General features: G+C 37.6%; 1 protein-coding gene across 5 annotated transcripts in view; it reads right to left on the reverse strand.

Moving 5' to 3' along the window:
* Nucleotides 1-24780, reverse strand: part of rbms3 (RNA binding motif, single stranded interacting protein) — a 362894-nt gene that overhangs the window by 308087 nt on the left and 30027 nt on the right. For 3 of the 5 annotated variants that reach the window (XM_041244823.1, XM_041244820.1, XM_041244821.1), the window contains exon 3: nt 16664-16732. The exons of the other annotated variants lie outside the window; for them this stretch is intronic. In XM_041244823.1, coding sequence (XP_041100757.1) covers nt 16664-16732 — 69 coding nt within the window. The remainder of the gene's footprint in view (nt 1-16663; nt 16733-24780) is intronic. 5 annotated transcript variants of the gene reach the window in all.

A 24780-nucleotide genomic window follows, 5' to 3' on the forward strand; every position in this document is an offset into this window, starting at 1 on the left:
GGTTGCTTGCCAATGGCACAGGGATTCAACAGCGCCACATCCTCGACAGAAATATAAATTACTATTTTAATCTGCTTTTTATCAGTTGTTGATCAACTGGTCAAATAGCATTTGCAACATCTCAGGAGATTTAACCTTCTACCGCACAACATTCCACAGTTAGAATAATGTAGTAAAAGTACTGCAGTATGTATCTAAGGGCACATTCACAACTTGTAAGCGATTCGAATCATGGTTCACTTGCAAACAAACTCATTTTTCAGGTTTGCTTTGGTTCGTTTGACACCAGAAAAATGCAAGCGAACTTGAGTTTTATTTAAAGTGAATTCAAATATGTGTGTTTTGTTCACTAGCAGCTTTATCCACTCTAGAGTTTTATTGGTTCCACATTGCACTTTTCCAAATGCAATCAGCTCTCTTGCTGATTACAACAGTGGAAGTTCTCTCTGAATAAAACTTTTTTTCCATCATGCCCAACATGAGCCTCATGATGCCTTTTACCTGCATGTCTGGTGTCTCGTTATCCTGGAATACTAGACCTGCAATGACTGTGGTCATGAAGTCCAGGAATGGCATAACCTGGCCTTGTGTGGATGCCTGGTACACCACATAGGCTTTATATAATGCCATCTGATTCATGTGCAGCCCTAGTTTCTTGAACCAAGCCACGGTTTTTCAGGTGGCATTATAACATCTGATCGCACTTGTCAACTCCTCCCTTACAGCGATTGTAATCAAATCACACACTGAGACTTCCTGATTGTGCGGTCCTGCCCCTGCACAGGAACTGCTGCCGTAGACTCATCATGGAGAGTGGTAAGGAGGTACACATCTCACTTATCTGTGTATTTTACAGCCAGCAGTTCCTAACACCTCAGTCCTGTTGTTTCCCCAAGGCTTTGTTTTTTGGCCACCAACTGCTTGGGGAACCCCTTCCAATTAGACCTCACAGTCCCACAAGCTGGAGTGTCAAAAGCAAAAGTTTTCAGAAGGGGGATTCCTGTATAATAATTGTCAATATACAGGTTGTGACCCATATTAAAGAAGGGATTCATAAGGTCCAATGCAATCTGTTCACTGATATTCAGGGCGAGGAGACAGCCGGCAGGCTGGAGATGGGTGTCAGCCCCCGAGTACACTCTGAATCTCAAGGTGTACCCTGTGGTGGCCTCACAGCACTTGCACAGTTTTATTCCATACCGTGCACGCTTTGATGGAATGTACTGCATAAAGATTAAGCGGCCTTTGTAAAGTATGAGAGACTTGTCCACTGAGAGTTGCTGAGTAGGGGAGCACACTTCAACAAATTTCTCACTTGGGCTGTCTATAAGTGGCTGTAGTTTATACAGCCTGTCATGATCTCTATGGTCTCTGGGGAGGGCAGTGGTTTTATCATTATAATGCAGGAACCTTGGGTGCATCTGGAACCTATCCCTCCACATCAAGGCAGGAAACAGGGGTTGCATGGACAGGGTTTGTGCTCCAGTAGAGGGAAATTGTTGGCTTACTAATAATTCTCATTTCTAAACAGAGTCCAATATTTTTTTTTCAGTTCTGGGACACTTGTTTCTTTCTATTTGTGGCCCCAGACTGTCTCTTTGCTGCTGTAGGAACTGGGTAGCATACCTATTGGTCATGGTGACTATCTGCTCCAACAGGATTAGATTAGTGAGCAAAATCTGGAAATACTGCAGAGGGGTGAAGGCAGCCACCTTCAGACCTGGAGTACCAATAAAGGGTGGTCTGTCCGGCTGTACATTATTGGGGGGTGTCCAATTGTACACTGGCACATACTCACTTGGCCTCCTGGGGCATGTAGGTTTCCTCAGACTCACATTCTGGATTTCTAATGGGCTCTTCCATGGAAGAGGGGGAATCCTCTTCCTCAGTGACATCACTGAGGGTGTCAGTGGGGTAAAAGTCACTACCATTCAGATGGAATCAGACCAGAGTCTGACTCACTGTCAGTTTCCATCATCTTCCCTGCCACCACCTCTATGCACAACCTTTTGCGTGAAATTTACATTTATCGTAGTTACTGTCAATGAAATAAACTTCATACATAAACATATACACATACATACACACATATACATATATACATATAGTACCGTGAAAAAGTATTTGCCCCGTCTGATTTTCTCAATTTTTGCAAATTTTTCACATTGAATTTGGTCAAATCTTTTTGTGAATTGTAGTAATATATAGAGCAGGGGTGTCTAATCCTGGTCCTGGGGGGACGGTGTCCCTCCTGGTTTTTGTTCCAACTGTACTCTAAATTACTTAATTAGAACAATCATTGGTAATAATTGGTCCAATTAAGTAATTTAGGACACAGTTGGAACAAAAACCAGGAGGGACATCCCCTCCAGGACCAGGACTGGAAACCCCTGATATTGAGGGAAACTGAGAGAAAAAATGACACCAAAGTGTGGTGCTTCTTTCATTTGTTTGATGTGCAAGGCTCTGGGCCACCATCAAACCACAGTCAAAGCCATATTGTCCAAATGGAGAAAGTTTGGGACAGTAGTGAATCTTCCCAGGAGTGGCCATCCTGCCAAAATCTCTCCATGAGCAAGGCGTAAAATCGTCCAGGAAGTCACAAAGCACCCTAGAACAACATCTAGGGATCTGCAGGCCTCTCTCGCCTCGGCTAAGATCAGTGGTCATGACTCCACCCTCAGAAAAAATGGTATTCATGCAGAGTAGCAAGGCTGAAACCACTGCTCACTAAGAAGAACACTAATGCTCGTTTCAAGTTTGCCAAAAAGCACCTGGATGATCGTCAAGAGTTCTGGAACAATGTTCTATGGACAGATGAGTCAAAAGTGGAACTTTCTGGCCAAAATGGGCCCCGTTATGTCTGGCAAAAAACAAACACTGCATTCCACAGTAAGACCCTCATACCAACAGTCAAGCATGGTGGTGGTAGTATCATGATTTCGAGATGCTTTCCTGCATCAGGACCTGGACGACTTGCCAACATTGAAGGAACCATAAATTCTGCTCTGTATCTGAAAATTCTACAGGAGAATGTCAGGCCATCCATCAGTGAGCTGAAGCTGAATGATCCGAAACACACAAACACGTCCACATCAGAATGGTTGAAGAACAAGAAATTTAAAGTTTTGGGATGGCCGAAAACCCACAAGGAGGGGGGCCGTGGGACACATAAAATACTGCCTGACTAAAATACAAAATAAAACAACTCCCTCTCTGTAATGCACATATAGTGAAGCAAAAAGGTAACTTTCCATGAATAAACCATGCATAAAGTACCAAAAAAAAAAATAAAAAGTTAACATTCCCACTTGTGGATCATTTTAATTAGCAGTTTTTAAACTATAAATAGCCTGGCTAAACAGTGGTCGGGAGTTCAGTTCAAAGCGACAGACAAGCAAACCAAGTGCGAGAAGGAGAGGGAATGTGCTTGCCTCAGGTCTGGCTGAAGCGTCTCATCTCCCGGAGAAAGCTGCAGCCAAAGTGAAACCACTGAAACAGAGCAAAGTGGTAAAAGCACAGTCCACTACCAAGCAAACTGAGATGACAATTTCATGTGATATCGGTTCACTTGGTTTGATGCGCATCCTGGTGCGATTATGTGGTTCTCTGAGGTTCCACATATCTCTGAAAGCGAACCAAACCACGCTTCAATGCATATCAAAGTCAAACAAACTAGGTGTCAAAGTGCCCTAAATTACAGTCTACCACCTGCATTTGATGTGCAGGCCCTCACTGGAATATAACCAGAAAATACAACTTGTTTGTTCAATGCATATTACGTGCTTTAGGTACACCTGTATTTGTGACGTCAGTGCAAACAAAATAATAAATTATGGGTCGCCCATTAGCTGTGATAGGCTACTGTATAAATAAAAAAGTGACATTACTTCATATTGTTGGATAAATAAACAATGGTGTGTTCTATGTACACTATATAAAAAATTAAAACCTTGCCCGTTAACCTTTACAAAACGCCAGCAACATCTAACTAGGGTCCCTCCTTTTGCCAACTGCATAAAAAGTCATCTGACGACAAATAAGGGAGGATTGACTAAATACATAAAATTGTTACATATTCAGTTACTTGCTAATCAATACAACATTGAAAAGGATGAACTATTCACAGTATCAATAATACTGCTTTAGGGCACCTCCACCAAGTGACAATGTACAGGCAGAATTATCATACCGGCTTCATACATTTTAGTGCTATTCTAAAAAATTCTGACAAACAAAATATGTTTCCTTAAATAATATAAAGTCTGTATTTCATACCTGTGTGAAATAATGTATTCTAGATCAATCATTTTTCAAGAGAATATTGAAAAATACACAAATTACAAAAGACTTCACACAACTAATGAGTACATGCATATTCAAATGTAATAACTTCTGAATAAATTCCACATAAATCTATATTTTTTAGAGCAGTCCTACAAAGCCATGCTCCACATCACAGTTTGCACAGCTATATTATTTATTGTGATTTATAAAATACAAGATTGTATATAGAACATAATGCTGTTTACATCAGGCTATTAAGATCCATGTCTGCAGGGGGAATGAAGATTGGTTAAGCAAATATATATTAAATAACATTTTAATGGTGTCTCGTGCCATTTATTATTATGATGCAATTAAAAATGATGCATGGCTTAATGATGTGATGAATGATGCCATATGCCTGACCACCCTGTCAAGCCCCAACAAATTTTCCAAAAAAGAGTCTCTGTGTTGTCAGTGTCACTGTAGAGGACTGTAGAGGACTACTGCCAACACAGCTTTCCTCGAGATACGAATACATGCTCCCAGGACTTCACGTCTTTGGTTTTCTATTCCACCTTCACTAAATAATGATTGAGAGGCTTTAGGTTTCAAATAGGATTTTCAGGCTGGATTCACAAATGTGTTGTTCTTTGTATCCTCAATAATACTGTGGTATATTTAAACAATCAGTTTTCTCTGTAACACTCTGTGTTCACTACCATACTTTAGCCAGTGCTTGCAAAGTGTGTTTAAATCTGTATAGAAAAATGGGAAATTAAAAAAACAATCTAGTTACACTGGGATAGACATAATATATTCCAAACTCTTAGGAAGCTCTGTCCAAAAATAATAATAATAATAATAATAATAATAATAATAATAATAATAAATAATAATAATAATAATAATAATAATAATAATAATAATAATTGCATCTCTACCACAACTGGTAACAGTGTGTAATACAGGGTACAGTCCCAAAATAATAACACTAATAATAACAACAATAATAATAACTGCTATGGTATTCCAGCACGAAACTGTGCTTCCTGTTCTCCGTGCACAAAACTGTGCACTGGTATTCAAGGGCTGCGCTGTGCTGTGTTGTGAGGAGAATGCCTTGGGGTTGTGTTAGCTTTCTTGCTGCAGCTCTGCTCTCAGTCCTCTGAAACACACAAACAAAAACACACCGCGCCTGGTGCGTTGCGTCACTGTCAGCGTAAGGGGTCATGCTTACGTAGCTGCACAGGTGTGCTGCCAGACTCCTCCCTGCAATGAGCCCAGCGCCACGCTCTATCCAATCGCTGCACGGCCCACAGCGGATCACAATGGATTTGTTTAGCCCTGTTGCAGCCATGCTTTCTCCCCAAGATGGCCGGCTTCCGGTTTCGCCCTAGCATCGAGTTGGGCCGTCTCTGGGAAAGCACACCACTCACCTTACCAAGCGTCCGTCCTAGTTGGGAGGTAGACTTACAGCTTAAATTCCTTCTCTCCCTATCACAGGAGGTTATATCAACATAAAACCGCACACATCACATTCTGGGAAATGGTGTGTGAAATTCATTTAGTTTTCGGTTTTGTTTTTAAATCTTTTCTCACTCTGAGGGGTTCAATAAAGAGCTTCTTTGATTTCAGCATGTGGGATCCATTCACATTTTCCACAGATTAAGCATGGCAAGATAACTTTCACCCCAGTACAAAAAGGAACCAATATTTCATTCTTTAACGCTAAGGTTTCCACGGCAACCCTAACATGGCAGTTCGGTCACAGTTAAATTCCAATCTTTGTTGGTTTCAATTTAAAATCTCACAGATGATATGGAAAAGTGGCCTATTAAATATTTAAAGAGAACTTCCCTGGCAGAAAAGGGCCATTTAAATTATCCGGGGGCATCTCCAGGGTAAACCAAAGGTTGTTTTCAGATGTGAACAAACCATTTTCCTCACTGATTAGTCTAATGACCTACAACCTCCACCCACACCCACAAAAAGCTGTCAAACAACCTACCCTATAGATTATCTAACTTCAAATGTATCGTTTTAGTGGCTAAGGACTTTGCCAAACTTGTATTTTTCCATTTGTCAAATAAAATGTGCTGTAAACATCTGGAGTGCACTTTTACATGCCATTCATAAGGTACTGGGGATCATGTGTCAGTGATTATCAGTGTCATATGTATCTGACCACCTGAAACAGCTCAAATTACATTTCCTAACTTTTCTGAAAAAAATAATTATGTTACTTCAGCACTGTGTTTGAAATATTAGGGAAAACAAAATTTTGCCATTTCTGTAAACATTGATTCTACAGGTCGAAGGTGAGGGCTTGTTTTCTAAATCAATCTGTAATCTCTGTGATTTCCCGATTTGAAGATTTTTTTTTTTATTTTATGTTGGATATATTTCAGATTTGGTATGCAGCTGCTGGTGCAAAATAGTTCTATAAAGAAGTTTGTATTTTTCTTCTACTGTAAAGCAGAAGACGCTCAAAGAAAAATATCATGTTATCAGGTTTTGTAACTATGTTTAGCTCAACTTTTCTAAGCATTGATATATTATCATCAATATAAACTTTTTCCTTGTGTTTTCATAGTTTGTTTAGGGGCACTGATGCGCTCTGACACTATATGATGAACACAAATTTCAATGATCAACGGCACAATAGAAGTCTTTTTCAATCTCTTCATGTACTACTAAATTCAGCACTATTATGCCCTTATTAGTTACGGATGCCTTGATTTTGTACCAGCAGATTTAATTTGGCCACTATCTGATAAAATTTACGTTTATGTTTTTCACAAGTTTGGTTTGCAGTAACTCAACTTTCTTTAGTTAGGCAGAAGATTAAAAAAATATATATATATTTTGTTCTATTCATCAGAGGTAAACATTTTTCTGGCATGAAGATAATGTTTTCTGATTCAGATTTATGTATTGAGATGTGCACTGGGAGAAAGTCTGTGCAGCTTTTACACTACGCCATCCAGTCCCGGGTCTAGTCCAGGTCTAATGGAATTTGCTAATTTGCTAATTTTATTATTTGACAATTAATACATTAGATTATCCTTTATTCCAGTATTGCCTGTGATTTATATTGTTACCCTCTAGTGGGCACCATAAAAAATATCAACTAATATCAGCTAATCTGCTACAGGGCCCAAATACATATAGCAAAACTGTTAAACAAAACAAACAGCAAGCTTCCAACACAAACGATTGTTACGAAAAAAAAAAAAAAGATGTCTGCACTTACCTAAAACTTGTTGAAACAAAACCACTTATAAACAGGCTAACCCACTGTGTTTGCTTGCCTCTGCTAAGTATTGCTAATTGCTAATACTAAAATGAGACATCGAAACTTGTATTCCGTGTCGTTGACAGTTTCCTCCAGAACCATTATCAAAATACAGGAATCATTTGACACAAGATTAAAATAAACTGACTATACTAAATTCAGAGCAGCTGTAAATAAGCAGATAAAACACTGTTTTTTTAAGGCAGCATTATAATAAAATAATAATAATAAAGCTGACATTTAAATATGAATACAAATTATTCTGAACTGACAGTGAAGATAATAGCCTTGAGGGACTGTGTGGAGTCTCATACGTTAAAGTCTAAACACGTAATAAGATTTTGTTCTTGACTTTATTAAAATTTGCACCTGGCAGATATTCCTCTTGGTAAAGCAGAGTGTACACACCCATTTGTAGTAAAGCATTGTACAGCTTTTTTGTTTTTCGAAAACCACATCCCACGCATTTTGTTATGTTAAGATCTGTTACTAACAGTAAAATGTACGCTACATGTTTTAGACAGCAGCTGTTTCATTGCGGCTTGTTCAGACTATAAGGTAAGCAATAACCCACGACAGACATATCTTACACACATCTGTCTTACCGGACAACCTGGAGTGGGTTACTGCTCGTCAAGGAATAAGTAGTAAACAGAAGAAAAAAAACAACTGACAATATAAAACATAGTAAAACGTAAAACATACATACCCAGTAAAACAACCTGGGCACAAGTTTGAGTCGTTACACTACCCTAAGTGTTTTGTTAGTGTTTTTCTAAAGATAAAAATAGTGCAAAGTTATTTTGTTTTAACAAATAATTTGGTCCCATTTACTTTTTTTGCATTATATAGCAATAATCAGGGCATGTGCTGTTCTTGGCAGGGTCCAGGAGCCAGCTACTGTAAATATTTTCCCCCAAAAATGTCAGTCGACAGATAAGCATTACTAACATAATTTGTAACATTAAGGACAGGCATGGCATGCTAATGCACTGCCACTGCTCCCTCTCACTCACACTAAAGTTCATGCTACTTATCCAGCTTTGATGAAATGCACATTAAAGGAAATAATTGACATACGACAACAGGATAGTCATTTTTCCACAGGCTGTGAGGGGAGGAGGGGGACATCAAATTTCCTATCATTCCAGCATGTACTTATGAAACCCAGACAGCATCAAGTGCCTGTTGACAACTGTTAATTTTACTCTTTGTCCTTGCTTTTGGCAATGACTATAATTCCGACCATGATTCCTCCAAGGCGTACTAGAAACTTGCCATCTGACAGCACTCTCATTCTCTTTCACAAGACTAAATACATTTGATTTAACTTTCATTTGCCCTGCTGATTTCCCTCCAGACAGAAGTTACTCATATGATGCCTTGGGTTTTAAGATGCACTTAAAAACAAACTCTCACCCCCAACATTCCTTGACATGTACAGCAGCAGAACATTTGGCTCAAACTTGATCCTACTGTATGTTTATTATTTACAAAGGTCAAACTGTGCAAAGATAGCAAGCTTTGTATGAACTCCCAACACATTCAGGTAAATGTTAAAACTGTTAAGAAACATCTGATGTACGGTATGTCTTTTTAAAATATGTCTTTAAAAATATATCAGGGTCAAGACATGGTTAGCCTGTCCCTTATGACAGAAAACACCCTGGTACGGATAAAATAGATTTGTATCAGCTTATTAGCAGTTTCAGAAACGGCACTGCTAAATCCCAGTCTCTTACACATAGGTATATAACAAATTACATTGTGAGAAAGAGGATTATTAAAATAATGTTATACATTTAGCTATATATGAAGTAGGTAGCTGCAAAACAATCCTCAGATGAATCAATTAAGCAAAGCGGTGGTACTGGAGGGAGCTCTCTTTAATCTTAGATCAAATCACGTAAACATCAATCACAGGCCAAATGCTATAGACTGTAGTGTAAAATATGTACAATGTAGTAGTGTTGGCCAGTCTACGTTTTAATAAACAATCTATCAAGTTTTCTGACTGAACTGAAGTTCTCTTGCACATGTGTATTTTCCAGCCTCACAAGATTACAACTCAAGAGATTTTGGATACCAGTGAAGTTAGAGGTGTCGACTTTTTACACCATGCCAATACTGTTTTATTTTAAAAGGTATTAGTGACACAGGGGGAAATCGCCTACATGCAGATAATCTTGTCCATGTCACTGTAAAGGTTAAAACGTGTTCTTAATCACCATTTATTACTGTTTCTACACTTATGGAAATTCAGCCTGCTTAAAGTCACCAGCATAATTTACCTCAGACTCCGAGCAAGCCGCAAGCCTGAGCAATATGGAATTTCTGTATTGAAGATGCTATAAAAATGACTACCAGGAGTGGGTGTGCATCAGTAAATAGGTGAAGTATGCTGGAGATGACTTTGTTAAACATGCAAAATAGCCACAAGTACAGAAACAGTAATAAATGATGATTAAGAACACATACCATGGGAAAAAAAACAGATGGGACAACAAACAAAAAAATAATCCTATTATGCAAATTCAAATGGTAAACAGGATTCCTTGAAACTTATACATCTGCTAGATTCCTGTTTCCATTCCATTTTGTGATTCTAATAAAGGGGTCAATAAATCATCTTTGGTGGAATGAACATAAGAGCAGTGTTATTCAGATCAGTCACTGTTTCAATATTTAAAATTGGCTTGGTTGTGTTACTTTACTGGTACCAAACAACATAACTTATTAACAGATTATTTAAAGATATAGTAACACTTAAAAAAAAAAAACATACAGCCTACATACTGAGTAGCATGTGGCACATAAAGGCAGTGCACTAACACAAGTAAACTACCATGAATTCAGTTCTCTTATTTTGTCTGGCAAGGATTGGGCATGCTATCCCTATAACTCTCCAACTACATATTGACTACTAGAAAGAAAGATCACATGTTTTTACTTTTGGGGGGTTGGGAGGATGGGGATAATTTAAGAAACACATTTGCCATCCATTTAATAACCATCTGTTCAAAAAAAAAAAAAAAAAAAAAAAAAAAAAAAAACAGAAGTCATGTTCTTGAAAGAACCGTCAGACTGATTCTCACCACTAGCGACATTACAATAAAAACTGTGTAATGCAGAAAATGTCCTGTCCCACGCTGTGATCATGAATAATGCCAGACAGCTGAATAAGCAAGGCCTTCGCTGAACAGGAAGCTAGGCATACTTAGAGTATAATAACCATAATGCCACCACTGCCCAACAAACCAGAGCATCTTCTCTCTGCTACAGCAGTTTAACCCAATGTACACGAATCTGCAGAGATACAGCCATACAAAGTACGAACGAATGCAGGACGGGTTGCTATTTCAAATGCTGCTGTCTTCAATTGGGCAACACATTCATATTGAGGTATACAATACAATGGCAATCCTAACTGCTTTCAAAACAAAAGGAACTAGCATGTACTAAGATGGGCCAGTTGCAATGCAAACAAACCGCAACGTGCATTTTCGTCGGTAAAAATCGCAAAGTGTATGTATTAAGACAAAATATGTTAATGAAGAGAGCTGAAATACACTTTTATTTGTTCCGCCATCTTAGCGCGATCTCTAGCATTGCGAGAGTCGTGCAACATTTTTTTTTTAATAATGAAAGGGAGTTCATTCCAATCAAATTCTATTGTGGGGCTCCCACCCTCACCACCAAATAAAAAATGTGGTGCTGCATTGACAAATTATGATACTTACAGGAGTAGCCTACAGCCAAATGTACACTGTCAGTTTTTATTTGTTAGTCAGTGGTGCAGTGCTAAATTGTGCACAATTACAAACCACCTGCACATTAACAGACTAGGTGTGCTTCCTATTCCTACACAGATGCTCAGAATGAGCTGGAGGGGTTAGCGGCACGTGTGCAGTCTACTGCTCCCAACACATTCAGGAAACGAGAAATGTCATAGAAATGTGTTTTCAAGGCTTGTAAGTACACCATGTTTTTATGGAAAAATAGGTATTTGGGTGTTCGCCTAAAAAATGTATTGAGCACAACTGGCTACGCACATGAAAAAGCGCGCTGGGAAATGCCAGCAACAACTGCGACTGTTTAAAACATGCTTTCAAAAGTTCTGAACAAATCGATGCAATCTTAAATGTCGCAATTGCTGGCAGCTTTAGTACATCTCATTATGATATTTGAAAACCCTCATCTCCACCCCATTTTTGCAAATTTATGCAGGAATGCCCATAATTACATATTAATCTAAGGATGAACCGCAAAGAAAAACTGCTGGCGCAAAGCAGTACCTAAAAAGTCGCTAACAGCATTGCGCATGTTTAATACATTTCACCCTAGACTTCCGACTCGTTTGCAACTGATTCGCAACTACTGCGACAGCTGCAACACTTTAGTACATCAACACCTGTGTACGGCATATACACATGTACTGTACATATATCGTACAGTACTCTGAGCTTATATTAGTATCATAACAATATCTGGTGACAGATCTATAGCCTTTTGCACTATTTTGCAAAGCTATCATAAAAAAATGAATGATCATATTTACTGGCAGATTTCAATTCAAAGAAATCAATAAGGCAATATTCAAGCAACAAGGAAATTCCACTGTGATTTCCATAAATCAGTAGAATAATTAAAAGTGGTCCCTTTAACACTGCATTACCTGTAGAATAACATTATAAATCTACACTATACAGATAAAGTATACTTTGCAAATTGATGACACTGTATTGCTGGGGCCAGTTGTACTAAACAGATCCGATCCTAGATCCAGGCTCTGCTCTTACACCTATGATGTATTGGGTTGCACTAAAAGGATCAGCACTGATCCTGAGCTCAGTTTCGGCTCAAAATCTGATCCTACTTTGATCTCGCTTCAGACCAAGATCAGAATCGGATCAGAGCTTGATAAACTTTAAAACCTGCTTGCAGAGATATCCAAAAATATTTCCTTCAGATTGAAACAGAGATCATTTTAACGTATCAACATATCTGATCCTGTTTTTTTTTATCTCATTAGTACAAATGGCCCCTGGTGCTTGGTTCTACCAGACAGACAGAATCAGTAGGTAGTAAAAGGGTTAAAACTGTAACAAAAATGGGCCAGCTATTTTTCTGACATAAATCTGCTACTGAAGCCAGACCCTTTACAACAATAGCAGAGGCAGCAGCAACACTGAGCTTAACCCCACCCCTACATAACTGAAATAAGAGTGGAGTTTAATCAGCTCCTGCCTCCTAGTGGCAGATTGAACAAAATCTCCAGGCCCTAAACATAAACCAACAAGAGAAACAAAATGTAGCTCTGTAGCACTTTAATAATCCTGGACAAGAGAGGACCTGGCGTCAGATATATTTGTTTGTTTAGTTTTTTGTTGTTGTTTTTTTAAGTTGGTATTATCAGGCAAAACTTGATCATATCTTACATAGAAATATACAACTAAGAACCCTGAGGTACAGAATACATATTCAAGGGGTTATTGGTGTAAAACATACTCAAATCAATGCTTGTATCATTGTCATTCACTAGCATGGTTAGAAAAATGCATTCAAAGGGTTAACTGTTCAGTATTATATAAATTACACTTCACTGATATATGCTTTAGCAGCAGAGAAAGTGCTGCAACGTTCCCTAAATCAAAGAGCTGCTTCAAACAGTGCAGCTGTTATCCATGGAAATAGTTCGGCTACAGCTGAGACCCGTTTTTCTGAAAGTTACAGTTGCCAGACATGTCCATTCACGGGAGGACTCTAGTCGTGTTCGGCTGCCAAAGCTATGTTCCATTTGTAATCTGGAAAAGGACCACGGTCAGAGAGGCCGAGATTGTTTTTATTAGTTGAACACTGAGGTGCGCTGCCATTGTTGTCAAGGGTGTCTTCAGACATCACACCTGTTCACTCCACACTGATTGGCACCATAAAGCACACAAAAACATAACAACATCTGGCCATTTAGCCCATCAGTGCTCAACCTGTCCTTAGTAACTGGTTGCTAACTGTGTTGCACTTAAAATATTGGTTAAGGTTAACTTTGTCAAGCCCTTTTAAGATTTTAAAGAGTTCAATCAAGTGCCCCCTAATTCATTTTTGTTCTGGCTGAATAAATTAACTTCCCTCAACCTCATACCTCATGCCATTAAGCCCTAGAATTAGTCTAGTTGCAGTGTGTTAGACACTGTCCTAGGCCACAAGGTAATTTTGGTAATGTGGTGAACAGAACACAGTATTTTAAGTGTGGTCTCACCAGCGCATTACACAACATCACCCTAACCTCTTTTCATTTGTACTGGACACTTACATAAATAATCATTTTGTCTGCCTTTTTAATAGCTTCCCCACACTGATGGAGACCCACCAAGGTCATTCTCTTGATGGGCCTCATCTAGTTATTTGCCACACCAATATTTATCTCTGGAGGCCCTGGGCAATAACTTTTCATGCTCAAAAGGTGTTACTATTCAGGCTGGATGGCATGGCAAAGGTATTACCTGAAAAAAGAACTAATCAAATTTCATATTAATAATATAGTCATCTGCCACAGCTGGATAGTTCATTACTCTTCCACACAGATGGGGTAGACTTCCAATTTAAAGCAAACTGCTGCAGAGGACACAGGGCCAACAAGAAAGGGCTGGATGGTAATAGGGAATAATAACACCATGTAACAATTTTTATTTTTATTTTTTTGTTCCTGGGTAGTAAGTGTTATTTCCTAATTGCTTATGCCTCGAAAGTATAGAAAATGGCTATTATTCCCCACAAACTTTGCTTTTGTGACCAGGACAGTGATATTTCAAAATATCACTATTTCCAATGGGAAAACGGGCAGATGTGTGTCTTTTCGTTCACATAAAGTCAGAAAAAAACAACATATGAATCCAAATTAACATGTATTTATACTATAGTAATACAAAAATGACTACAAAAGATTTAGAAGTGAGTAGTTTTTCGAGATTTACAATTATAGTATATGTATATAATATATGTGTGTGTATTAGGTAAAGAATAGGAATGTGTAAGAGGTAAAGAAAGAGAGAAAATACAATGGGTTGAGATTTAGTTGTACAGTTAACTAAGAAGGAACACACAGTCAGAAGTGAGTTATAATTCTCTTTACATCACTCAGTATTCAGCCTTTTAGATTACTTATTTATTTTGAGCCGACTTCGGTTCTTTACGAAACATCACTGAAAACTGTTGGTAACAGCGTGACTAGCTGAAACAGCTGGATGGACTGTGGCTGAGGTGGTGATATCCAAGACGCAAGCAAGCAAGCAAGCAAGCAAGCTGGGTGTCAATCATTTCTAACACCTGCTGCCCTGCCAGACTTCAGAAAGTGTGAAAGAGGTACAGTAATCTTTTACTGCATGAGTCTTTGTGATTCTTTGTGTAACCAAGTTGAGCATGAAGCCTCAGAGGTCACGACTGGAAAGCATATGAAAACTGTGCAGTATTTGTTGTCACAACTATTTAGGTGATATGCGTTTTAAAGCAAATCTATTTAAAAACTTTATAAATGAACTATATTTGTATATTGAGCAAGAATATTACTTTGTTAAAGCAAGATTGCTGGTTTACACTGTTGTCTAGGACATTATTATTACATAAAATATAACCATAATATGTCTAACATTCTAATAATTACATTTTTTTTGTTGTTGTTTTTTTTCCCCCACACAAATAACAAAAAAAAATAAATATATATATATATATATATATATATATATATATATATATATATATATATATATTCGAAATAACGAAACTAATGGACCTATAAAGACGTACAAAAGTTTGACTTAAAACTTCGGGGGAAGTTATGTTTCTCGGGGCAAGATGCCCGTTCTACACAAAACAAATATGTTAGCGATGTATTAAAAACAAACAAAAAACTTCTAGCCATGTGCACACAGTACTGTATCAAACAAGACCAACTGACCAAGTGAGCTCATTGCTTAGTGGGCCGAGATCCACATCTCAAGATTCCAGTTACATTTGGCTAGATAAAGAATACACATGAAAGCACCTGTACCTTCGGTGTTGCAGCTGCTTTAACAGTGTATCATTTTGCACATCCGTCAGCTTTTACCTGTTCACCAGAAATCACTAAAAAGTCTAACTGGTCCCTAAAACACACCTGGGTGGATATTTAGTTTACTATTCATAAACACAGGCTTCTTAATTGTTTCTTACTGACTCATGAGCTTTGCGAATAGCTTTGTGAATATGATCCACTTGGCCAAGCATTTGTTCCGTTTTCTGAACGGAGAAAAACAGGTTTCTTAAATATTCTCGCCTAGTTTGCTTCTTCGGTTTTGTAACATTAACAAATGGAGTATGTTTTATTATTTTTAATTAAAATGTTCTAATCATCACTCAGGGGGCTACACATGCCTGGTTTCATCAAATATCTGTTAGGTGAACCCAAAGCAAATAAGCATGCACAAATCTAATTAGATATACGCTTCTAATAAAAGTCTGCTTTGGGGGAGTACAATTAAACTTGTTTTGTAAAATAAAAAAAAAAAAAACACAACACAAAAAAACCCCAAAACATAATTGTTTTCAACTACATCAAAACACAATGCCAATAAAACAATGCTTCTATAAAGTCCTTATCATACCAAAGTTATTATTATTATTATTATTATTATTATTATTATTATTATTATTATTATTATTATTATTCAATTAGAACCCAATAGCCTATTGAAAATTAAGACTTTTGTCATGAAATCCTTACAATACCATTGCCACTACTTCCTCTATCATTGCTCTGTTGAACTAATCGTTTTCTTTAATTAACTGTATGCATTTTGCCAATTTGAAAAGTCCCTGGAGGTGCAACATTATGGAGCAGACTTGCAGCCTTCTCCTCTATGTTGGTCCACACATAATAAAGCCTCCTTTCCCGTAAGACTTCTACTTGGTTTACCATCGAGCACACTCCCCACATGGTGTTCTACACTGCTTTATTGAAACTGTGTGACAGATGAGTAAAACACTTTAAAAACAACAAATAACAAATTGAACTGATATCTCAATATTGATCATTACTGTTTAATGTCCCTGCCAAACTGCTGTTACCTGATGTGTCTGTGAACTGGACCATCTGCTGTATGATGGAGGACCTGAGGTCTTAGACACATCTGTACTCTGTAATTAAAGAAAAATCCACCTTTTACCAAGCCATTCAACTTAAATGTACATGTCACAGAATTAACAAATTACAATTTCAGGTTTCTGCTGACTCTAGACCCATTAACATAGTCATCCTATTGTCTTCACTCACACATGCAATCTTTTTTATATTGATGCAGTTGGATTTTTGTTCTCATGAACAGGCAGGGTGCAGATAGACACTATGTAAGCTTCTTGGGAGATTTATGCCAAACCCCACCACCTACAAATCTCACTTGATCAGAAGCTGTCAACTGTGGCAAACTGTGAGAAAATGGATTGTGATGTGACTACTTACTGCCCACCAGCTGCTAAATTAAGATGTGACCCAGGCCTCTAGTGGTGAAAAGCTATAGTAGTGCCGTAGTCCACTACATCACCAAGCATCCAAGCAATTTACCAAAACCTTTTTATCCCATGACATTTCCCTGCCCACCATAACCCTACTTAAAATTGAAATTTAATTATCAGCCATTGTTTGTCAACACTGGTAACAAAATGAAGCCTTTAAAAAAAATGATTATTCAATAAGCAAAAGGACAACATAATTAAATGTTCAAATACATATTTAAGGGGATGACGCTAGCATCTTGCCTTTCAGTCTGAATGGAACAGCCCTCCTATGAGAAGACACCTCTGGCAGGTGCCAAACAAATGCTGGGTCCTGTTAGTTGTGGACAAGTTCCCTGAGTCTACAGGATCCTAAGAAGAAAATATAACTGAAAAATTGAGCGAATAACTGGTTTTTAGTAGCGTGAAACTAAACTAAACATACGTTCGTCTAGATAGCAATTAATAACTCAGACACATAGGTTTTCCAAACATCTCGATCAGAGCTACTTACTACTCTTCTGGTTTTCATTCTAACTGAGTTCTCAATTACTTAACTAAACCTTTAATTAAAAATAATAATTTGCTTAGAATTGAGAGCTCAGTAGGAATGAAAACCAGAAGACACCAGGGTTCTGAGGACCGGGTTTGAGATGATAACACTGTACGACATTTATATAAAAAAATAAATAATTAAACACAAATACAAAAGTACAGGGGCGGAGGGGGAAACCCTGTTCTAAACATAAATAGTGTACAGGGCTGCTCGCCCTGTTACACGGTCCTTAACTCAACAGGACACTTACTGGCATATAGTATTTCAGTGAGGTACTATACATTTAAATGGGAGGTTTTGGCACAAACTGTGCCAATAAAACAATATGCACTAAAATAGGTAATGTTATGCGCGATAATGCTGCCTGGGCTATTCCCCACATTTTAAAATGTTTTACAGTCCTTAGCTCAAAAGGACACTTATTGGCACACAGTATTCCAATTGGTTAATATACATTATAAAATGACTTTTTGGGGAACACTGCTAATAAAAAAAGTAGGTAAAATAGGTAGTAGACTAAAATAGGTAAAAAAATATTTTAGTAGACTAAAATAGGTAAATCTATGTTATAATTCCACACATTTTAAAACAATTTTTGGGAGTCCTTAACTCAACAGTAAAAGAAAATATGCACTTCAGTGGGTCAAATGGTATGTGTTATAATGTTGCCTTGGGTGTTCCCAAACAATTTAAAATCATGTTGGGGTCTGTGAACAGGCCAGCATCACTGGCAAAGCTGTTTCTACCAGGAAGTGAGCTTCAGTAAAAAAGTGCAAATTTAAGCACTTGTGTGCACTTTTAATAATAAAAATATTAAACAAAACATGAGAACAAAATAAACAGGCACAGTGGCCAAAACCAACAGTTAAACAAAACAAGACATATGCTTTATACACCTTGTGGTTTCAGACCAAGCTGTCGCTTTAAATAAAACACGCACTGAACTCCCCTAAACCCCACACACTAACACACAATTTACATTCACCTTTAACTCACCTTCGCCAACATTAACTCTCTACCCAACGCCATTAACACCCTTCATATACCATGACTGGAGCCTAATTAAATCATCACTTACTCAATGTATGGCTCCAGCCTCATTCCCACGTGTATTATAAGGGAGGATTTCAACCACCTCCCTGCCTGCCAACCCAATACCCCCACCACTCCCTGGGTGCTTTGCAAGCTAGGGAGTGGTGGTATTAGTTTATATAGATGTTGAACTGTACATTGCCATTGAAAGTGCAGTTTTTCTGTATTCGATTTGTTATACTTCTTGGTTTGTTCATTACATTGTAAAGTAAAATACTACTGCCCATTTTCATCATGACACAGCACAAATCATGCAAACCCTTACTCACTAGACCTGCTACAGCATGAGGTGACAGTGCTGTTTTTCTATTTTATTTATTTATTTTTAATCGTCCTTTGTTATCCAGGGTAGTAACAGGAGGTATCCATACCAGATTTGTGCTACCCTTCACAATGGCAAGACTGACTTTGCATTATGGAATATCAGTTATATATCAAACTGACTATGCTGTTTACGGCTGGACAACGTGTAGAATTACCGGGCCTGTGTTAATAGCTTGTGAAACGGTGTTGTTATTAACAGCCTGTAGGTAAAGTGTATCTGCAAGGACAGCTTTCAGTTCTAGTATGTCAGATGCATGTTCACCATTTAGGTCTTGCAAAACAAATACAATGTGTATTCCATACTGATCCTGAGCATCAGTCGACTCATCAGTGACCACTGACAAGCAACCAGACTGTTTTACCAATTCCATAATCTCCTGCTTGTGATACTCAGCAACTTTAGGTAAGTATTCATGTCAGCTGGGCTGATGAAGGCATCACTCCACCATTTGCTACACTCTGAAGAATTTACGAAACTTTTGTGTGTCCAATTTTTCAAGAGGGATATTTGAACAAATGCCTCTGTCAGGTCAAAATGCCGTTTTTTGTTTTTTTGCAAGTAAAGCAGTCACGGTGCTGCTCTGGATTTCTGCCTTTCTCTTTCAGTGAATACTTGAATCTAAATGTCTGTCAACGGTTGATCCTCGGAAGTGAGCTATAATAACACTGCAGGACGTGATTTGAATTCTTTTTTCACTACTTTAATCATTGGTGTCCGATTTAAACTCATTCAATATCTCATGTACACTTCGGTCTCCCAAAAGGTCAACATCTACATAAATGTTTATTGCGATAAATTCCAATATTACAAGCCCTTTTCTGTTTAAAGAAAAGGGCTTGTAATCAGGAGGTCCCCGGTTCAAATCCCACCTCACTTGCTGACTCACTGTGTGACTTTGAGCAAGTAACTTAACCTCCTTGTGTTGTTTTTCGGGTGAGATGTTGTTGTAAGTGACACTGCAGCTAATGCACAGTTCACACACCCTAATCTCTTCAAGTCAAATTAGATAAAAGCGTCTGCTGAATAAACAAATAATTATAATAAAAGGGTTTTGTCAGCTATGGACCTGTCACAAAGACGGCTGTAGTGACGTCAGACTAGAAACCAGGAAATAAACAACAGAGATGGAGTTTGGTGAAGCTGAGCGAATGGTCTCGCTCAGCATTTAATAGTGCACAGACAGACAGAAAATAAAAGTTTGCAAGACAAACAAAACACAGGACACGACACTGGTAACCAAAACAAAGAGATGAAACAAAACGGACTAAACAAACACGGTGAGCTGATATTTTAACTACTATTTATTATTATGATTATTAACTCCTTCTCCAATCCCGTTCTCCACTCACCAAACACACAACCCTGAGTGAGTGAAAACATGCTGCTTTTATGCAACTGTACAGAGACTCGATTGCTAATCAATCATTCAATTGGAGTCGCGGTACAACTGCACGTGAATTAATAAAGTGCAATTCCCTGTGCTCACAAATTACTTTTTTCTTGCACGTGAAGTGCTGTGCAATCCTCATGCCTAAATACAAATATACATTTTAAACACTCGTGTTACAAGGACTCGTTTATATCTCATGTACCAATGACTATACGCCAACATTAACACACAACATACAACACAAAAGACACACAGGGGCGGGCACTTTGCCACAGGACCCAACTACAAAAATCAAGGGTAAAAGAGCCAGAAAGCAGATACATATCTCTGACAATGCAGCACTGAAGATAACGGAGCTCAGCTATGAGGATTCACAGGGCCACACACTGTCCTGGCTAACAGAAACTAAGCTTAATTCGCTGAGAGATTTAATTGTGGGATGTCCTCTGTTAATAAGTAGAACAAGTGAGTAGATATTCTGCAGGCTGCCTAGCGCCAAAACCTTAGCATTAAAAGAATCAGATACAGAGATTTCCTTACTTAAATCTCGCCTGGCTGAGATGGAGGATAGAAACCCTAATCAAATTTGTGGATAGTTGGCTTGATGGAGGGTACCAAGGGGGGTGACCCTATTGACTTCCTACAAAATTTCATACCACTGTGGCTGCCCTCTGTGACCAGGCCTACTGAAATTGAGAGGGCTCACCACATTTATGATGGATCTAGCGCTCAGAGAGACAGACCTCGCACCTTTATTTTTAAACTACTTTGTGATACTGATCGGCAGCTCATCCTCCAGCTGCCAGAAATTTAGACACACCACCTCAGCAGGACGGCAGCTCTCTTCTTTTTTTTCCCGGATTACTTTTACTGCCCATCAAAGAAAGAGTTTCACCCCGTGCAGAAATCTCTCAAGTAGCTTGGAGTTCAGAACTTTCTGCTGTACCCGGCAAAACTGAAGATCATTCACGATGACCAATCCAGTCTGTTCAATTCAGCACAAGTGGAAAGATTGGTCTCAGGGCTATAGAAGTCTAATATTCAATATATGGAATAAATATGTTGCATCAGTTTCAACACTGGAGTTGGATATTACATTTTTTCTTTCTTTTTTCTCTTTTTTGGCTTTTGAATAATAAACTGCTGCATTTGACTAGCTTGACTTTACAGCATAGGACATGCTTCACTGGAAATGAACTTCAGTTATTGTTAACGATGTGAGTTACATTTATATGGGGGGAACATAATTGATTTTTTTTCTCATTACATTTATTTATATTAGGATGGTGTTATTTATGCAGTCTTATTTATACCAAATTTTGCCATTCTAGTATGTGTATGTGTGTGTTTTATATACATAATATATTATATATAATATATATCATATATCTATATATTATAATATAATATATATATATATATATATATATTTAAAACCTTTTTGAATTAAGACCCTGGAAGAATACCAACATTAATAAACGATATATACCCAAATGGGAGGTGCTTCATTATAATTGGGTTTTTGGGTGTGCGTTTTGCATCTTGGTTTGAAACCACGGAAGCTAATATTTTTTTGTTTTTGTTCTGGCAATGAGGGTCACAGCAGCGTTATGAGCTGCGGCTTCTCTCAGCTAGTCGGTTTGGTAAAAATAGTTCTGTGTTTGTTTTTGGATTGCAGATTGCATTTAGGAATATGCAATCAATTGGGAGTGTACTGTTATACTTTCGCTTTACTTGATCTGTCCGATGCTAATTTCAGAATATGTTTACTTTTCTCACTGCTGTCTGTTAACTTTGTCATCCTTGTTATATGTGCTCAGTATATAGGGAGCGGGTTGTCCTTTACTGACAATTATAAACCTCCTTAACAGCTAATTATAATATGTCCTGGAACGTATGTGGTCTTAACTCGGCCATTAAAAGAGCCAAACGCTTAGACCTCTACATTGTAAAAACATTAAAACTGCTTTAATTCAGGAGGCCCATCTCATATCTGCTGATTTCAAAATAAACCCTATAAAGTCATTGCTCACTCCTGTGTTTAGAATAAACAGGGTATTGATTGTGGTTGACAGAAAGATAAATGTTACCATTAATGGTTGTAGTAACAATACTGACGGATGTCTCTGTCAAGTAATGGTAACTCCTGACAGTGTTAAATTATGCTTAGCATCATCTTATGCACCCAATGTTTTTGATCCTCTGTTTTTTTAGAACATCAGGCTCAAACTATCAGGATTCCCTGACTGTGCACTTACTGTGGTGGGAGATTTAACTTGCCTGCCTCCAGATGCTTTCAAAACTTTGCACAAGATCTAAATATATATGATGCATAGCACTTGAGAAACAATGGTGTTGAGGATGTCAAATTCTTTTCACATAGACATAAATCACACTACTGCATCGACTACATTTTTATTTCACCAATTATTATGCATAACATTATTTCCATAGATGTACTGCCAATTCTTATTTCTGATCACTCTCCGGTTCTGTATTCAACTAACTTGGCTCCAGGAATCACATGTGCAAAACAATGGTGTTTTAACTCATTCCTACTCCAGAATGAAGACTTAAAATATCTTGCTGGGGGTTTCAGAGACTTCCTTGAAATTGACTCTAATACTACAACCAACCCCCATTCATTATGGGAGTTTACTAAATGCCTTATTAGGGGTTGTTGTACTGCTTTTTCTTCTAACCTGGGCTGGTCATGAATGGCAAATATGTGGGTCCTAGCATATTACAGTATACAGGACAGGGGCACTGGAAAGTGCCGGATTGAGCAGGGAAAGGGGATGTGAAGTCAGATAGGAGATAGGTGTTGTTTGATAGGAGATATGGTTGTATATATATATATATATATATATATATATATATATATATATATATATATATGTGTTTTGTAAAATGATTCATTAGGTTTTGGTGATTGTTGAATAAGAATGAAGAGATTTAGTCATGATGCCATTACACAGCAAATGGGAGTGAGCAGGGCTGTTAATAGATTACCGACTGGTTTCACAGCCCCTGGTTAGCTCTAGTCAGCCTACCTAATGTTAACTTAGGCAAAGTAGTCCAAGATTAGTGCTAACCAGGGTCTGTTAAACCAGGCATATACATTCAAAAGTTTTTCAAGTATTAAGTGTTTAGAATTGTTCCTGAACATTTAACCATTGCCAAATAAACGGTTTAATGCGTGCCAAATATATATATATATAATTATATATATATTATATATCTATCTATATATATATATATATATATATATATATATATATATATATATATACAGCAGGATGTGTGCAGTGTAAGACTTTCTTTTCATATGTTGTCCACATGTGGTTTCATCCACAATAATGTTATAGTTTATCATGAAAATGTGCTCTAATGGAGGAATTCTCAGGATGGCTTTTTTGAAGGTTGCCCATATGTTTAAACAGCTACATACGATTGGGCAATTAAATAGCATCATCTTATTCATTAGGATGTTTAATGTCTTAGGACCCAATGCCACAACACATCCTGTAAACTCTACTCAATGGAAATGTGTTCTGAAAAGTGGTCTGTTTTATGAACTATGTTTGTACTCTTTGTTCTAATGTTTCTGATTTGCATGTAGTCTTTTGAGAAATACGTGACATGGAAAGCAGCTAAGAAGATTTATGCAACTTTTTGAAACAAACAAATTGCTCTGCTTCTGAGTTAAGTGTTTGCACATTTTTTCTGTAACTGTTTCAAGTGGAAAAATAATTCAATGCTGCTTTTAAACGGACTGCTGTGATATAAAAGATAATTACCGTTGCTTGATATTTGTGCAGAGATTATAGCTGTTCTGTTGCTTAATTTTATTTTTCCATTATTTGTGAGCCAGTTAATTTATTTCATTTATGTATTAATTTACTATATTAACTTATTGTATTTGTTTTTGTTTGTTTACATCTCGGATCAAGGTGGGCATTCCTTTACTATGAAATAAGTTTAAGAATAAACAACACAATACAACTGTCTAACTAGTATCTTTCAAATGTTCAGGTCCTTCAGATCTGGCACTGCAACTCTCTCTTTATATAGTTTCCAATTGTATCTACTGTAAACTATAATGTTTTTGGACAGTAAAGCACATTTTTGTTTAAAATGTTCAGATCTTAATACCACAGGAGTTAACCTTTTTTTAGTATTACATTCTCATACAGAAAGTAAATAAATTACTACTTACTAAGCTACTTACTGTTTGACTTTAAATAAACTGGGAGGTTCTGGGTAAAATACTTAAGCAGCCAAAGTTTGGACACAGGCCAATTCATTGTATAAAGTTCCCTATAACCATT

The sequence above is a fragment of the Polyodon spathula genome, chromosome 3, assembly GCF_017654505.1.
Source record: "Polyodon spathula isolate WHYD16114869_AA chromosome 3, ASM1765450v1, whole genome shotgun sequence".
NCBI classification, from domain to species: domain Eukaryota; kingdom Metazoa; phylum Chordata; class Actinopteri; order Acipenseriformes; family Polyodontidae; genus Polyodon; species Polyodon spathula.